Source organism: Eschscholzia californica, unplaced genomic scaffold (genome assembly GCF_041429995.1).
Source record: "Eschscholzia californica isolate CP2 unplaced genomic scaffold, dmEscCali1.0.p SCAF_2, whole genome shotgun sequence".
Taxonomy (NCBI): domain Eukaryota; kingdom Viridiplantae; phylum Streptophyta; class Magnoliopsida; order Ranunculales; family Papaveraceae; genus Eschscholzia; species Eschscholzia californica.
In genome coordinates, this window is record NW_028238309.1 from 67,802,128 (window position 1) to 67,820,824 (window position 18,697).

The 18,697-nt window shown below is 36.6% G+C and overlaps 2 protein-coding genes and 1 non-coding gene across 4 annotated transcripts; 1 reads left to right on the plus strand and 2 right to left on the minus strand.

The window, feature by feature from the left end:
• Positions 1 to 1,366: 1,366 nt before the first annotated feature.
• Positions 1,367 to 1,474, plus strand: LOC147560672 (U6 spliceosomal RNA). The gene has a single exon (XR_015235537.1). It is a non-coding gene; the product is annotated as a U6 spliceosomal RNA (small nuclear RNA).
• Positions 1,475 to 8,372: 6,898 nt separating this feature from the next.
• On the minus strand, positions 8,373 to 12,084 carry LOC147560673 (RNA polymerase II transcription elongation factor). 2 transcript variants are annotated; one of them, XM_086662791.1, is made up of 5 exons: positions 11,555 to 12,084; positions 10,919 to 11,060; positions 10,141 to 10,520; positions 9,222 to 9,264; positions 8,373 to 9,130 (listed from the first exon to the last, which is right to left on the minus strand). In XM_086662791.1, exons 2-5 carry the CDS (start codon positions 11,040 to 11,042, stop codon positions 8,700 to 8,702), a joined length of 978 nt encoding a protein of 325 aa, XP_086518917.1. In that variant the 5' UTR covers positions 11,043 to 11,060; positions 11,555 to 12,084; the 3' UTR covers positions 8,373 to 8,699. The 2 variants fall into 2 exon arrangements, with proteins under 2 accessions (XP_086518917.1, XP_086518918.1); XM_086662792.1 differs by having other exon boundaries at positions 11,162 to 11,623.
• A 368-nt stretch (positions 12,085 to 12,452) lies between these two features.
• On the minus strand, positions 12,453 to 16,318 carry LOC147560674 (putative BPI/LBP family protein At1g04970). The gene is made up of 6 exons (XM_086662790.1): positions 15,641 to 16,318; positions 14,122 to 14,261; positions 13,621 to 13,972; positions 13,303 to 13,551; positions 13,027 to 13,152; positions 12,453 to 12,742 (listed from the first exon to the last, which is right to left on the minus strand). Exons 1-6 carry the CDS (start codon positions 16,070 to 16,072, stop codon positions 12,560 to 12,562), a joined length of 1,482 nt encoding a protein of 493 aa, XP_086518916.1. The 5' UTR covers positions 16,073 to 16,318; the 3' UTR covers positions 12,453 to 12,559.
• Between the last annotated feature and the right edge of the window lie 2,379 nt (positions 16,319 to 18,697).

The window sequence follows — 18,697 nt, forward strand, 5'->3', positions numbered from 1 at the left end:
CAAACTTCTCCTCTTTGCATTTGATCAAGGCCCACTTTCTCTCTCCAAAAACCCAATCACTTTTCTCCATTTCTTCTCCATTGCTTGTGTTCCCATTAGAATTAAACCAAACCCATCCCCCCAAATCAAAACGTCTGCAAATTCTATTATGTCTCATATAAATCTTGCAATTAAAGTCTTACTCTTTGCTTTACTAATCCGTGTTTATGATTATAAACAACAAATAAACCCTAAAATCATTGTTATTTTCTATAGTATTCATATCTATCTTTTCGCCGAAATCACCCTTGGTTTTGTTCAAATCCTGGTACGAATCTTGTTCCATGTAGAGCTAGAACCGTTTTTTAACGAACCCTATCTATCAACTTCTTTACAAGACTTTTGGGGGCGAAGATGGAATTTGGCTGCTAGTAGTATTCTGCGGTCTACGGTATACGGTCCCGTACAGAGTATTTCTACCCCGATGTTGGGGAAAATGTGGGCCCTCCTTCCAGCTTTGCTGGCGAGCTTTTTGGTCTCGGGAATTATGCACGAAGTCATGTACTTCCATATCACTCGTGTGGGACCTACTGGGGAGGTGACGTGGTTCTTTCTTATCCATGGGATCTGCTTAGCAATGGAGGTTGGTGTGAAGAAAGCGTTGATCGGACGGTTTCAGTTTCATCCGTTGATCTCGATGATGTTAGTGGGTATGTTCACATATGTTACTGGGATTTGGTTGTTTTTCCCTCAGCTTTTGAGGAACGGTGCAGATTTAAAGGTGATTGAGGAGTACTGGGAAATGGTCGAGTTTGTGAAACACAATGTCATAAGCCTCAAAGGTTAGAATGTTCCCTAAGCCCATATTTACTTGGTTGGGCTCTGGAAGTTGAGCATAGGCCCACGCGTATATATATATATAAAGGGTGAGCATTGGTTGGTTGTTGATTAGGGTTTGCTTTTAACTTTTTCAAATGGAGTACTATTCTCTCATCAAAAAAATGGAGTACTATTATTTTATAATGAATGAGTAGCTTTACTACTTTTTCAAATGTGATAAATATTTTAAATTGTCATTGCGAAACTTGGTTTGCTGTTAACTCCAATAATTTTAACACTGAAATTTTATGTTCTAATGCATCGTGAACTCTTTTAGTTGGGTGAGAGCATGCCTATACCATTTTATGATGTTAACGAAATGAAACGTATAGACCAAAAGGGGAAGAATTATGTAGATGATTAAAAACAATATCTTGGGCCGGTAAAATCAATCTTACATACAATCATGAAGAGGAATATCTATTCCATTTTATGGGTATGTTATAGGTGAAAGAGGTAGTCCTTAATTAGCTATATAGGGATCATTTGTTAATTTGGTAGATGGGGATTTCTTAATTAAGTGCAAGTAAACAATAAATTGGAACGATACAGAGAAGATTAGCATGGCCCCTGCGCAAGGATGACACGCACAAATCGAGAAATGGTCCAAATTTTTTGGCATGCGTGCCTCAGATTACTAATCTCATATTCTGGGATGTCAACAGAGGGCATCAGATTAATATTTGGGAGGATTATTGGATCCCAAATCATAAACCGCCTATTCCGAATAGGCACAATTGCCCGTTTAACAATGTGGCGGACCTCATGCTAGACAATAAATGGAATAGGAACATATTAATGCTATATTTTGACGATGATGTAGGTAAAGCGATCCTCAGTATCAATATCCAACCCAATGCTCAGGACACGATGATCTGGACTCTCACCAAATCAGGTAACTTCACGATCAAAACCATGTATAACCATTTAAAGTACGGCACTCAACAACACACGACGATGGAATGGAACTTTATCTGGAAAATCGCAACCATACCGAGAATTAAACTATTCTTGTGGAAATGTTGTACTAACAGTTTACCAGTTCGAGGAAAAATTGGCAGATATATTGGTAATATTTACACTTGTATGTTTTGCGAACACACGGAAACGATCACTCATATTTTACTTCATTGCCAATTCGCGCGGGCGATTTGGCTGCACTTCGGTCTCAGACCTGATAACTTTACCAACATTCTGGACTGGATAATGTTCTGGAAAACTATGACGAGTGATGATATGTCGTTAATGGCAAAAATTATGTGGTTTATTTGGAAGACGCGATGTGATAAATGTTTTTCTTCGAAAACCACTAACCCTATGCAGGTAATTACTATAATCCAAAATTATACCACATCAATAAAGATACAAACCAAAGGCGAGAAAGCAAAAGACAACATCAAATGGCTTCCACCAGAGTCCCCGTTCCTCAAATTCAATGTGGACGCATCCTTCTTAGCGTGCACGGAACCAGCTGGCATAGGTTGGATACTATACGATGAAAAGGGAGACTTTGTGACTGCTAAGGCGGAGACCACCAGAGGGCAAACAGCAGAGGAATGTGAAGGTTTGGCTATTCTTAACGCAGTACAATGGGCGAAATGTCAACAAATCACACATCTCCATATAGAAAGCGACAATCTAAGTATAATTAATTACCTCAACGACAACTCTAGAGATATCGGGTGGCAAACAAAAAAGTTGCTGGTCAACTTCGGGGATCTATTATCAAACTTTATGGATGCAAGATTCACTCACGTGCCAAGAACGGTGAATACGATGGCAGACAAATTGGCGAAATGGGGCAGACAGAAGCGGACCAGTCGACAATGGCACTCAATGATCTCCTTGCAGAATGATGTGGCTAGTTAATTTGAGTTCTTTTTCAACAAAAAAAAAAAAAAAAAAAAAAAAGGAGGTGGTGGTTGTAAAGTCATTGGCCTATATTCTACCACTACTAGCTAGGATTGAGGTAAAAGAAAGAAATAAAATAGTTGACCTAAAACTCAGTGTTCCTGCAACCATTAGTATGTCACATGGACTGTTTTTTTTTCTTCTTTTATGAGAGGGGTTTTTTTTTGTCAAGGAATGAGAGGGCCAGAGGGGTAAGTATGGGAGTTTCTTTTTCTTTTCATGATGAGATTGAGAGGGTCATGTAAAGTACTAGTCTTCAACTGTGCAAAGTACTAGTAGTCTTAAACTGTCACTCTCCCCTTACAGGCTTACACAAAAGATGTTGTTTATCAATCATTAATGACACTGTTAATATACACCATAAGTTAGATTTTTAGTTCATTTAATATTTCAACAAAATCTAACACAAAGATGTTAATAATGTTAGTTTCTCTCCAAAAATTAGTTACTAATTCCGAGTGTCTAATAATCTATGCATAGATCTTCTTCTCCTAGCTAGATTTCTTTCATTTTCATATGGTGGAACATGTAGTAGAATCAATCTTTAAGATTGTCCCTTTTGGTCGTAGTACCTAAATGGACTTGAGAATTGTGGGCCTTGATCATGTACACGTACCTCTCTACGTACTCAGACTGCTCCATGCGTGTACTCAGACTGCTCCATGCGTGTAGGCAGCATGACAATAATTGAAACATAGTTTGTAGAGACAACCAAAAAACTTTTATCACACTAAAAGATTGAGTTATACTTTCATAGTGAAAACACAAGACAAAATACTCAAAATAAGATTCACATTTATGAAGAAGACAATAAAAGTAAATACTAGTATTGTAGTCTTTATGGTAAAATGAATAGAGTAATTAAATACAATGGCGAGTAGTAGTCATTGGCAACTCAATTTCTAATCAAGGAGTAAAAGTATAAGGGTAGTATATATTTGGTTGGTTTGTGACTTGTGAGTAGTAGAAGAAGAAGAAGAAAGGGAGGGGAAATAAAGATGTCATGGGTCTCATTATCTTGTGAAGACAACTTCCGTACATGACAGACAAACAAACAAACACGGGATTCATGGAATGGAGCTAACACTCCCCACCAATTTCAATTTCCAACAAAAAAAAATCCTCTCTCTCTACTTTCATTCATTTCTTTCCCCTAGTATATATAGTAGTAGTACTCTATTAGAGAGAGAGAGAGAGAGAGAGAGAGAGACCAAACAAAGAAGTAAAAAAGAAGATTGAAACAAAGTAAGAGTTGAATAGATTTTTATCAAACTTGTTGGACTTTTATATGTTTTGTGATAGATTTTCATACAGTTATTTATAACTTTTAACTTGTACTGCTTGAGAGAGAGAGAGAGAGAATGCACGTGGGCTCCTTAATTATGTCGTTATGGTCAAATATACATACACCTTTTATAACCCCTTATACTACTTATTAAATTCATTTACTAGCTAGCCAGATCCTAAGTTCCTAACATACACACACACTGTGGTGGTGAGTGGTGAGTGGTGAGTGGTGAGTGGTGGGTGGTGAGTGGTGAGTGGTGGGTGGTGAGTGGTGAGTGGTGAGTGGTGGGTGGTGAGTGGTGAGTGGTGGGTGGTGAGTGGTGGAAGAGAAGGAAATCTTTCTTGTGAAAATGAAATATATCAAAAGACGAAAAGGATTATTTCTTTCTTTTAGCTGTCTCTTTGTGTGCGTGTGTGTGTGCAGATGTTTCTTTCTTAAAAAGACGTCATTCCTTGGACCTCCCACATATACCCTTCAACTACATTACTTTATTTCTTCACTTCTATCTCTCCTTTTCCTGGTCAAAAACTCTGTGCATTCTCACATGCACTTCTCCCCCTCTTATTTCATGAAAAAAAAAAAATTGGGAGACCACAATTTAGGCGTGGATTTGACGCGAAAACAAATTCAATTGTTGGATTCGAGTGAATCTAAATCGTTGGATTTGGATTGAAGCCAAATAATTCATGCCAAAAACTTCCGTCCCATGTCACGGTTGTATTTCATCGCCCAACTAATATTCTTCCAATATTTGTGTTGATTTTAGTTGGCCAGAAAAGAAGGGTTGGCCACAAAGCCAGCCTAAGTCCAAACACATCCCATGTACTATATATTTTGCACCCCCCCAATGGTTGGTATGGGTCTCTAATCTGGATCTTAGACAGAATGTATGGTTCAAATTCTGACTAGACCTCTTTTGTGTGTAAATGGTAATATTGATATTTTAATTTCGTCTTAGACCCCCCCCCCCCCCCCCCCCCAACCACTTACGCTGCCATTTTAGTTTCCCCAAAATGATTTGAGAGCCGAAGTTCAATGACCATAGAAGACAAACAAAAGGTCTTCTAGTAGTGCTGAGATGATGGATGGGGCCAACTCTCTCTTGATGGATCGATATTCTCTATAAATCTCAATCGTTAATAATGACTCACTGTCTTAGGCTCCCCCGTCATCAGGATTGTTTAGTCAATAGATCTGAATGGTTGAATTTTTGGATTGAAATGTAAAAGATTTGGTTCCAAAGGTCAAAACCAAAACAGGTTCTTCAGCTACTTACTATATATACATTGGGATTAGCGCAGGCAGGATTTTGAAGACCACCCGACAAGGTTCACAAACTTATTAGGCACACCTAAAAACCTTGACTTGTCATGAAAGGGTCACTTAATTCACCACAAAACCCAAAATATGCACATTAAATCATCATTTGACCAAGGCAAGAATCACCCATTTATTAGAATAATCTGTGCTTAGAGAGCACAAATTTTCTGTTGAAAAAACAATATGTAAGACTTAAATTGTCAGCGTACTTCGAACCCAATAACTCTAAAGTGAAAGGCTAAACTTCGAACCACTCCAACCAAGATTATTGGCATTGGGTACGTTATAAGTAATTGAGAGAAGGCATAACTTATAGGCTAAAGATACAGACACTGTCATTAAACACGTCAAGAGTGAATGAGTGACACATTTTAAAAATGCGTGGCTAATGTAATATTAGTACAAATGCACTTCTCCTTAACGAAACAAAATTATATTATCTTGGTAATAAAATACATATCCCAAAATGAGACGAAATCGATATCTCTTCTTAACTATAGAGCAACTTCCCAATCTCATTTGTAATATAAAGTGTAGTTCTTGATAGACATAAGAGTTTTCTGATTTTCATGATTTTCCGAGTAATCTTTTGCTCGTTTTCTAGTGTCTTTATTCTATGTTTAATTAAAAATTAAGAAAATGAGCCAACAAAAAGGAGAAAGCTGTCAATCAATGGAAGAACATTAATGTAGTTCGACAAAAAAGATTATTTGTTTACTAATTAATTAGTGGGTGAGAAGTATACATAAATCAGACCTTAAAATTTTATTATGCATTCAATTTGTTTAGATTGGTAGGATGGAATAGACAATGTACCTAACTTTCATACTCTTGCTATATTGTCTTTTATAATTTTGTAATTATACTTAAAATAGGTATAAATCAAGCCTAAATAAGATGCTTTATGTGAGTTTAGTTTGGTATTAGCTCCAAAATGATTCATTTTACAAATCAAACTTAAGCAAGTTCCCTTTATTTAAATTTAAATTTTAAAAATTACATTTTTCTTTCTTTTTTTATTATTAAATGGAAATCATAAATTAATAGATACCCACTTTCTAGTTCATGTTTTATCAAGTTTTAAGTTGATATTCAACCTTGATTGTGGTGAGTGGTCAATGTAAATGGTGTTACGGTGGACTAATTAAAACATAAATAATGAAAAATTATTCATATCTTACAAATATAAAATAAGGAGTGAGACGGTAATAGTGGGGAACAAGAAAAGCTAGGCAGACCTGAACATAAATCTTATGTGGGTTGTTGTGATTCGCGATTCAGTGGATTAAAATCATCGTAAGCAAACAACCCATCCAATTTTTCTTGTTCCCGGACACTTTTTATTTTAGGGAGATGATAGAGTTACTAAAGGATGATTTAGAGATGACATAATGACCTGGAATTCACTAAAAGACAACGTTTTTTTTCAAAATTTAACTACGGTGGAAACCGGTTTTATTTTTCAAATGAGGAAACATGTCATCCTCTAAGTACCAAATTCTAAGTCACTTATAATCATGATAATCTCCTTCCGCTTAAGATTTTAAAGGAAGTTCACACAAATATATATCTACCTTCTCATACTATTTCTTCAACTTAATTTCCTATAAAACATAACTCAAGACTTAAGAGGAAAAAAATGATGACATTAATTAGGTGAAAATAAAAGAGAAATTAACAAGATAGATAGATAGAGAGAGAGAGAAATGCCTGGCTTTCCCATGTACACCAACAACTAATTAATCAACCATAATATTCTTAGCTAGAGAATATTTTTTTCACTTGATGAAAACCCATTTCTGCTTCTGTATATGAGAAGTCATCATGAATCTTGATCATTATCATGGAAATCTAACATGATTTTGAGACTGAGAAAGAATACTCTTTTGATCACAGCCAATTTCTTCTTCTTCTTGGATATTGTATCTTTCTGCATATTTTGCACCTTCTTTTTTACTTGTTGCTTGAATATGTGAACTACTACTACTACTATTAAGAGGACTTCACTTAGTGAGAGAAAGAAGAGAGAGTTTTAGGAGAGAGAAGGTATTATTGGGGGAGAGGGTAAAAGAGAAGAAGGAGGGAGACCAACAAGCGTTATGTAAGGCAGAAGGGGAAGAGGTTCCCAAGATGAGGGAGGATAACTTTGGTACAACTCTTGCGTATCATATTTTATACATACTCTTATATCTTAATCACACCTGTCTTCTATGATATTAGAAAGCTTAAAAATAAAACAAGAAAAACTAGACAGAGTTCACATGTGGATTGCTTAACAGGGAACCACGACAAACATCATAAATTTTTTACTCAGAATCTGCCTCGTTTTTCTTGCTCTCTAGTATTATTCTTTACGTTTTAAATGTAGAGACAAAATCGAACACACTATGTCTCTATTTCAAGCACTAACTTCGGTCTTTTCTTTCTCTAAGTCCTGATAGGATACGTATTTTGACTGAAATGAGTGCCTATTAAAAAACGTATTTTGACTGAAATTAGTGCCTAATGGAACATCACATAGCTTTCCTTTTGTGACTTCCACTACATAGTGAGTTGGTACAAGAATATAAGACAATATATGTTGAGGTGTTCAGGATTTAGAGTGCACTTCATAATGTGATAGTACTTCATTGTCACACCACCTTCACTTGTAGGTTTTAGAGTATAACACAAATCATACATTCTCTAACTATGAGTGAGAATAACTTTGTTAATAAGGTTATAGAACATTACTAAAATAGAATTTCATAAGTGGTCATTCTTCCACTATGGGTCAATAATTCTATTGAATTAATCAAGATATATGATGACGTAGACCAGCCTTTTGAGTGATATTGTCCGCTTTGGCACTTATAGGACTCACTAGAAAATGGTGTTTAACCTCTTAAGAGGAGAACAACACACTGTCTCACCATCGATGTGGAATTATTTTTACAAGAATAATGAATCTTAATACTAATTTCTAATCAAACTACCTATTCAAAATCAAATAAGATGTAGCAATATTAATACTCATAGGTCACTAAATAAGTAAACATTTGTTCTGAATAGACTTCAAACACAATACCTACATTCTTATTTGAATTTAGGCACAAGAGGCAACAACAACAATAACCTCTTCCAACTTTTAGTCAACCTGCTGTCCAAGCCACCCGGCCGAATTGTGATTTATAAAAATTGAATTTCTAGTGGACAAAACAAGGAATTGTGAAAACTAAGACCTCACTCACAGGCTCAGAGCCTTGTATTAACAGCTAAGATCTAGGAACTCTGTGGTGTTTCTGCCCCTATCTCTCGAGGGAGTCCGATAAACACCTCATAGTCAGATAGAGGTGATGGAGTCGTCCTCGCTAGCTTCACTATCACTGCTGCTGCTTCCACTCCCACTGCTTCCACTCTCACTGCTCTCACTTGAACTCGAACTCGCTTTTTCTTTTTCATTCTCCGCCTGCGCCTTCAAAGCGTCTGCAGCATTTGGTCTTTTATCTCCATCGTCATCACTTAGATCCACGTCAGCAATCTCATCATCTGTGTCATTCTGACTTGGCAGGTTTATGTCAAACCCGCCTCCTATCTTCACTTCTCTTTCACTCTTCTCAAGATCCACTCGGTTAGCCGGAGGAGTACCATTACCATCAGTATCATCGTCAATCACTAGATCCTGGTCTTCCTCACTCTTTGTATCTGCTAGTAGTCCGGGTGATGGATTTCGTGTGTAATTATCGACTACCCTACCACCATTACGCTTTGCACCTGATCAAAAATATCATAAAACTCTCACTGATCTAAGTAAATACATGTACTTTTTATTTAACGATCACTTCAGTGTATCAACAAAACAAACCTGGGCTCTCAGATTCTACAACATCAATTCTTTCCACTTCAACCTGCATCAGTCCATTAAAAAACACATTTTTAGCAACAGATAGTTTTCAGAAGAATTTTCAAGAAAGACAAACAAGATGGATGAATACACTTCTCCATATATTATAATAAGCTTCGATTCACAGCATGCAGATATCCAAAATAGTAAATGTGAAAGAAACATAAAATTTTCTGACAACTTGAATCAATCTTCAATACGATTTATCTAGAGAGTACTGCGTACAACGGCGTCAAGCACTCAAGCTAAAACATAAAATCCAGTAAAACAATACACCCTCAAAGAAGAGAACGGCTTCCCCTTGATTGTTACATGAGTCTTGAAGATGCTATTAGTTACTCTATCTCGGTGAAACTAAATAGATTTTTGCATATGATTGTGATATTTGATTATTTATATATCTTCAAGACTAAGATGCCAATGGATTGGATGATGGATTAAGAAATCGGCCTCGTGATTCTGACATTTTTATACTACGTTAAGGCAATAAAATGCACATCTACCCAGATGACTCCATAATATGAGTATATAACTAAACTGCACTTAAGCCATTTTGCAACAAAAATTTGAGTAATAAAATAAAAGATTGACAATACACATGTAAGCAAAAGAGTTCCAATATTTATAACTAGCTTAGGTGCCATAAACAAATCCTTGTGAACATTGATGTGCTAGATTAACCTACAAAACTCAGAATGTGTGTTTGAAGTAATGGCCATATCTCGGAATCGGAAAAACATGAAAATTGCAAATAGAGATTTTAATTTAAACATATACATAAATGAGAAGCCAAGCATAAAGAATACCATCGACGGCGTTTCAATAATAGTAACTGCGGGCGAGCTTGAAATAATTAATATCTAGGGTAAGCATGACATACCTGAACAGGAGGGGGAGTAGCAAATGAAGTTTTATTGGGAGCATGTGATTTGACAGATGACTTTCCAGAGGGAAGTGGAGGAGAACGGGAGTCAGTGGTAGTTGGGGGAAGGGCTGGTACAGGATGGGCAGCAGAGGATTCTCCAGGCAGACGGAGATGCCTCAATCGTTTGACAGCTCTATGGAGACGTTCTAGGCGGAAGGTCTTCCCGTCGAAGAAGAGGACAGCATCATTGTCCTTGTAATCCTCACTGCTACCTTCGAAGGACACCTTTTGTTTTCCGGGTTGATTGTTTTGGAACTCTACGGTAACCCTATTGTCCTTGTTTTTATGAAGGGTTCCCGCTTGACTCTTATCTATAGATGCCGGTTTGAACTCATCTGGCATTTCCGAATGAGCATATATTATTGTAAGGAAACTAGCAACAAAATCAACAGCAAAGAGAAAAATAGATGCAGAAAACAACAATCAACAGCTTTGTAAGGTTTGTTAATGGAGGGTAGGGGAACCAATGTTTGAAAAACGGTTGAGGCGTAGGCGGTCACGAGACGCCTGGAGGCGTACGTATTTTAGCCTAACAAAAAGAAAACGTATGCATCTTCTACGTAAGGCATATGCCAATGTAGTGATGACTTAGATGATGATAACCACATCCTTGGTTGATGATCCCATTAGGACTGATGTCCATTTCTTTTTTTTGCCTCAAGGCACCCACCGCCTGGCCTTGTGAGCTCGTTGAGGCGTGAAAACGTATTTGAAAACCTTGAAGGGAACTTACATCTTAGAGTGCAGAACTTGTTGGTGGAAGAATGATCCTCCTTAAGGGATGAACCTAGGGTTAGATTGTACCAGCGGTCAGGCTGCGGAGCTGTGCTTGGTTCCTCCTTACTATTTTTCGCCATCTTTTGTTATATCCTGGACTGCACAAAATGAGAGATAAGAGTAAGAGGGTGTTTTTTTTTTTGGATTTTTTTCTGAAGTGCAAATAAATGCCAAGTTAGCGAGGTTGAAGAGCATATACCACTTTTTTTTGAATTCGTAGTTAGATGATGTTATATCTTCTTAAAACAATCATGTCTGAATTGACGATACTATAAGGCAAAAAAGTGAAAGACACCCAACTCAATTACTAGATTTCTAGCTCATAGTGAACTACAATCAATTTTACAGTTATATATATATATAGAGAGAGAGACAAGTCAATCAAAGAGATTTCCAAACAAAGTGGATGGGTGGATGTCAAATTTCTGGAGAGATTTAACAAGTAGGATGATGAGGTTAAATGGAGAATTCTAACTAACAATCGATGATAACAAGTAGGATGGGGTGTCGATCTCGATTTGGTGGGAGGGTGTGAACCCTAAAATTGATTTAGGGCAAAAAAAAACAAAGAGGAGGAGGAGGCGAATGAAACCTGAAGAGAGTGAGTGATGAGAAGATGTGGGGGGCTCAGCCTCTCGGCCTCTCCTCCTAGAGTTGTGCTGCCATCCCGCGGCCTGCTTCTTCTATTCGTATGCGCCTTCCTCAACAACACACACGAACACACACAGAAAGAAATAGAAGAGGTATTAAGGGAGTAAATATATATACTATTGACAAAAACAAAATATTGTCGATGAAGCAAGCCTTTAGTAGCTCAAATTCATGGTTTGTCAGTGCCCACCAGATTTATGGAATGTTTGCAAATTCCGAGAATCACATTATTGGTAAAAGCAAATCTAAGAACAAACCCCTTTAATAATCATACCCCGAATGCGAGAACTTGCCAAAAACAGATCTAGCTAATTCGTGAGTTATTTTATTAAACGTAAGTGAAGGCCGTGGTGAACAAATAACTTTCTAAAACAGCAACTTCACTAAAAATCTTAGAAATAATGGACCAAATCTCTCTACTGTGGTTTTTCTCAACACGCCTTTATGATACATTTGTAGCCATAAATAATCACCTAGCACCAACAAAATTACCTTCAATATCTCGACTAACCACCCCTAACTAACGTTGTAATTTCATCGTTAACCACAACATCAAAATTAATTTTTATCTGCCCATAAGAAGGTGGTAATGAGATGGATTTAGTTTTTTTAATAATGGGGGACTATAATACGTAATCATAAAGGTTGGCTTTTGCCTTTTATTAACTTGTGTTTGAAATCAGACCATCTATTAGAATCGGTAATTTCCTTTTATATACAAATGCTCTGTTGCTAATATCTATCGAGTATTGGTTCCAGTTTTATTTTTCTATTCGATGACATTGCTTACACCCTACAAGTTGGACGTTACTGGCAAATAAAGCATTCAAAGTTGAAGGTGGAGTCCAAAGAAGAATCCTTCATTAAGAGGCAACAAATGAAATTCTGTGGCTTTATACAAGATATAACATCATTTCTTGAGATCAAACTGTCAAAGAGAGAACATCTACTTGAACAGTAAAGAGCCTGTGAAAGTAACATCACTGCAGACCATGATCTTCGAATCGGCGTAGAGGAGACTAGCATTTTCAAGGGTGAATCCGTGAAAGATCGGCAAGGGGAACCCTTTCCTTAAGTGTGAGTTAGCATATGGCAAGGCCACTGTTTTGATGAAAGACCACATCACCGACTGCAATAAACAACCAATAAATACTATTAAGATGTAACCAATATTGTCCAAAACATGACAAATACATTCATCTCGAACAAGATGAAACTAGGCAGTGTTTGTTCTTTTAGTCGCCTGAATTGGACTAGTTTTAGTCAAGAGTGCCTCATTTCAGGTTATTTCAGACAATAAGGAAAAACATGAACATTTTGGAATCTGACACGAGTAACTTAATATCTCCAAGTCAAATTTCATATATGAATTCGAAAAGAAACAAATACCACCAAAGATGAAGTTACATTTACCTGAATTAGATGCATGTGGAAACTACCGATTTTGCTCCATTTTAGTGACAGAGTAAAATCATCCAAATCAACACTCCCACCTAGGTTGTTCCTTGAGATTTCTGCTGAACCCGAGGCACTAACCATCTGGACCAGAAAAGAACTGCATCAGTTATTGCGAAAGACATTAATATTTATCTTTGAGAAAACATTTAAGAAATATTTAGGTGCCCGTTCGTATTTCAATTTAAACCGGAGATCAGATTTACAGTTTATGACATTTCATATCAAGCTTACCACAGAGATGCATGCAACTTGAACTATTTCATTTCCATCCATAACTTCAATTATCATATCCGAGTAAATCGTAGTATCAATCTTTTCTGAGGAGATTCTAATGGCTGGAGGATTGGTTAAAGAAATATTAAGCCTCATGTCATCATTCGGGTATTTCTTGTATAGTTGAGGAATAATGAATCTCCATCCAGCAGTGTTCAAGAGAGATTGCTCAGGTACTTTTGTGACAATCCACTTCATTGATCCATTCTGGTACGAAACAATATTTTAGTAAAGCAGATTAAGACTAAGATTAAGATTCATAAATGTAAAACTTACATTGAAGTATACATCTGAGGCAGAGTTAAATACAGCTTGGTCCAATGAAATCCATATCATCTTTAACGGATCCTCACATGAAGCTGAAGACAGTGAGTTCTCGCCGTCATAGTTGGGAAATATAACTTTTTCTGTTGCGGTAAATGATCCGTCAATTTCAAGCCCGATAGAAGAATTATCCAGCGACAGCCCATTCACGAATGTGACATTCAAGGAAGCTATATCATCCACAGGGATTTCTTTAGGAAGCACTTCCAATAAGGAATCAAGCTTTAAGATTCCTTCTCTAATTTTCTTGCTAATTGTACTTTCAACGGCTGCCTTTATTCGGCTTTCAAAAGCATCCACCAACCTAGACATGCAAAAAAGGACTAATTGGAAAAATTATCCAGAGGGTACAGATTACTCGAACAAGCTTCCACCTCCCGTTGTTTTTACTAATCGAACAAGATAAAGTTCTACTTGTCAACAAGAACAAGAAATTGGACTAAGGTTGCCTACCCTTGATAAAACCATGAAGCTCCACCGTCAAGAATGATAGAAAGACCCTTCACAGTACAGCCACATTCTATGAGGGACAGTTTCAGGGTTCCTCCTTGATTCACCAAGCCAAAGCTAAGCCCGACTTCCATGCCTTCAACCTTACCTAGAAGCATAAGTCATCAATTTCCATTTGCTGAGAGCACACAGTTGCGCTCAAATTTTACTATTAATAATTAATAGGAGGAGTACGCAAATAGCAATAAATGTATTTCTAGGGCAACAAACACAAGATACTTAAACGAAATATTGTACTAGGGTTAGAAATAATTAATAGTTAGAAATTATTGTATTACTTATTACTATTGCTCCATTGATTGCAATGAAATCTTTCATAATTGGATTTCGAGTTAGTAACTTCTTTTTTTTTACTTTTTTTTTCGTTGCGGATAAAAAAGCGAAGCGTTGAGCGAATCCAAAATTCAAAGAAGGTTCATGCCCAAGGTAAAGAGTCTGAGTTATTTTGGAATGTACTAGTGGTGTCCGAAACAGTGTTAATAAGGAATCACCCGGTACTTCCAGATATCTTACTCAAAAGGATTGACACAATACACCTAGTCGATTCGAATTGAGAAAATTTTGTCCCTATTGTTACAAGCATACAATTCATGGGGAGATAAAGAAATAGATTGAAGGGGCGTATGTGTGTGCTAGTGCTACCCTTTGAAGTAACAAGAACAAATTACATATAATATATAGAAATAAATCAAATCCTATTTTGGTCGGATCCCAAGGAATAACGTAATACTCCTTTATACAACATGAGATCTAGAACTGTTACCCCTTTCATAGACACAAGTACTAAATCCAATCTTTTTCGATATCTGATTACTACAACTGAAACTGAGGATCAGTGTCATTCATTTTCTGAAGCAATTATTTGGGTAACCAAATTGATACTTGTAATGATCTCTCAAGTTCTAGATAACATTGTGTTGAAAAGTATCCTAAAAACGGTTTTGGCCCCCTAGCAAAATTTTGGATTTTGGTGTGTGTGTGTGTGTGTATGTGGGCTGGTGGAGAGATAGAGGAGGCGCACAGTGCTAGGGTTATTGATAAGAAAGCTCTTGAGAAATCTCTATTATCTTGTTCTTCATACATCTGGCTGCTTTCGCCACGGAGTAGGTTTTTTAGATTGAACCACGCAATTTCTAGTGTTTTTGTGTGCGAGTGATTGTCTCCATTGTTTCTTTTGCGGTTTCTTTTATTTCGTTGTAACCCAATCGAGTGCATAAAGAATACTCAATGAATTTCAAGTCATATCTAAAACTGTTTTAGTGAAGTCTTGAACTAAGAGATGATATTGCTATTAGTTGATTTGCTGTAAACAGTTCCATAGATGTGGAGAATTTGGAGGGTTTATTCTGCCACTGCAGCATAGCTTCTAATTACACATAACAAAACCTAAAAGGTTATAACATTACAATTAATATCTACCAAGAGGTATACTAAAAGACTTCAAAAGTGGAGCTAGTTTTACCTGAATAGAAGCTTTCCCTCTATCTGAGATTTTAATAGGAACAAAAACCCAAGAAGTATAAGAATAGTACCAATTCATACTCAAATTTGCAGTTGCACCTGAAGCAACAATTGATATACCAGTATCTCCGGGATTAATAGAAGATGAAGAAGAAACATCAATTTGATAGATTGTGATATTTGACAAAGCCATATGAACACTTCCAATAATTGGTATACTCTTAGACTTTTCAATATTAGGTAGTTGAAGGGGAGTTAGAGATGAGATCGCCTCTTTTATCAAAATATCCTTGCCAAAATCAAGACCCTTTTTAGAGATCAGTAGAGAAATTAACCCTTCTTTTTCATTGGATTTGGATTGAAGAAGATGGGTATTTGCAGGAAGTATGAAGAAGAAGACTATGATGAGAATGAATAAAATACTGAGAGCCATGGATTTCTGATAGATACCCAGATTTTATTTTCGGAAAAAGGAAGATACCCAGATTTTATTTTGGAGAAAGAAGATCACCCAAATGAAGAGTTACCTCCTTATGAATCTGAGGGGAAAAAACTAGGTCGTGAAAGTGTAGTAGTTGAATATCTGATGGATAGAGAAGAAGTTTGGTTGGGGACGTCAAATTAACATTAGATTGTTACTTGAGTGAGATTAGGAGCAAAACTTTTTTTTTTTTGTGATGAAGGAAGATTAGGAGCAAAACTTGGATTAGACTTTGTTTTCTTTTCTTTTTGAGTTAATTCCTATATGGCCCCCTACTTTGTGACCAGCTTCCTTTATGGCCCCCAAATTTCTGTAAATTCAAATATGACCCCCTATTTTCATGGAAATGTCTTAACTACCCTTCCCATTAATATATTTTCAAAATAAAATTAAAAACAAAATCCTAAATTCCACCTCACTTCCCTCTCCACCACTCATCTCTCTCCACGTCGCCTATCTCTCCAACTCACCTCTCTCTCTCTCCAAGTCAGCACTCTCATGAAGGTCGCCGGCCGGAAAATTTTCCGGCCGGCGACCTTCAAACTTAAAAAAAAAAATAAAAAATTTCACTCACCTCTCTCTCTCTCTCTCCAAGTCAGCACTCACATGAAGGTCGCCGGTAGAATTTAGGATTTTGTTTTTAATTTTATTTTGAAAGTATATTAATTGGGAAGGGTAGTTATGACATTTCCATGAAAATAGGGGGTCATATTTGAATTTACAGAAATTTGGGGGCCATAAAGGAAGCTGGTCATAAAGTAGGGGGCCATATAGGAATTAACTCTTTCTTTTTTTTGTTGAAAGGATTAGACTTTGTTTAACAAGCAAAGAAAGACCACTTTTCCATTCTCTCTTATATGATTTCTTTTATGAAGTCATATTATCCATTGTTAGATTCAACCACAATATGACATTGACTTATAGAACCCGGTGTGACTTGATCAACTTCAATTTTAATACTATAGTTTTTTGGGGGAATTCAGGACCTTCTTAAGCCAAATTTGTGAGGGTTCATGTCTTTTAACAATGTGGAGTACGTATAGAACTTCTCTGATATTTTCTAAGAACGAGAGCATTGATATTTGTTGGATCCCATTTTAGCCGTTAAACATTGTCTTCGCTTTTGAGTCTTTGACATCCCAAACTCAAGCCCACAAGTACGAGGTTTCTTTCTTGCCGAAGCCTCCACAAACCTACCAAAACGCCTCGCCACTTACCAAAGCTTAGGCATACATCTACAACCCAAGCTTCGGACACTGTCGCCAGCTTCGTGGGACTATCACATTCCATGGAAATTTTAGTACTTTTTTTTTTTTGTTGAAAGATGGAAATTTTAGTACTTGTTATACTATGTTTAATAAAAGAACATTGGTTTGACTTAGTGTGTGGATGTCTGTGTGTTGTGTTATTAACACATAGAGGAGAAAAATCATGATGACCAAGAAGAGAAGTATTGCTTGAATGCTTGCACCAAAAGAAAACACAAGAGAACTTTCAACAAAAAAACAAAAGAAAAAGAAGAGAAGTATCGGGGTCCGATTATTAGTGGGCTTCCTAGCGCAATTATGGCCCAAGAGGCACCACCAAACTTGGTGGCAGGCTACTGAGTGCACATAGTTTTAGCACAGGAGCTTGGATTTAGCTGACGTAAACAAAATTATAGGCACCTCCCTTTTGAGATTGGGTGCATGGTTATTTGTCCAAAATAAAAAAAATATATTGGTTCAAGGTCAAAACTTAATATAAAATAAATAAAAAGTCTTTTTTCTTTTATATTTGTTTTTGCCTCGTACAAATACACAAATGTGTCATTAATATGTTGATTGTTTAGTGAATCTGTAGATATGTGTAAGGATATGCTTGTTTTATACCTAGCACAAACCAAATTGCGTTAATTTCAACAGTAAAATGTATAGAGTTATTTACGTTTTGTTTAATGCAATAATATAAATGTCATGCAAAAAATATTTATGAATACCAAAAAATAGTGTATGCAAAAATGATTTGTTTGGTGCATTTCAAAATTTGTATTTGTTTTGGAATGTTGGTCTATTTTGTGTTAATAGTGGACCCAGGTGTCATTTGGCAACCGAAAGTATAAGTACTTTTGCTTGTAGTAGAAGTTCTTTTGCTTCAAAAAAGTTTAAAAATTATCAAAAGTATATTTGGCAAAAATGTTACTTATAAGTAAAAAAGTCAAAAAGTTAGTTTGGTGATGTAATTATTTTTCTATTTTTCTTTTTCTCATAAAGATGTTTGATTTAATTGAATTTATTTGAAAATTTCATGATTACTCTTTTGAAAAAGGTGGCGGCAATATAGGTGGTAGTTGTGGTTGTGGTGGTGGTAGTGGATCCTTGGAGGTATGGTGATGAAAGCGTAATGGTGGTTATGATATTGTGCGATTGAGGCGTGGTAGAGTTCGGTGGCCGCGGTGGTTGTGGTGGTGAAGGTATGTAGATGGTGGTGGATGTATGAGGATGGTGTTGGTGGAGGTATGATGGTGGTGTGGATGTATGGTGTTGGTAGAGGATGTACGACGAAAGTATGGGATAATGGTGGTGGTGGAGGTATGGT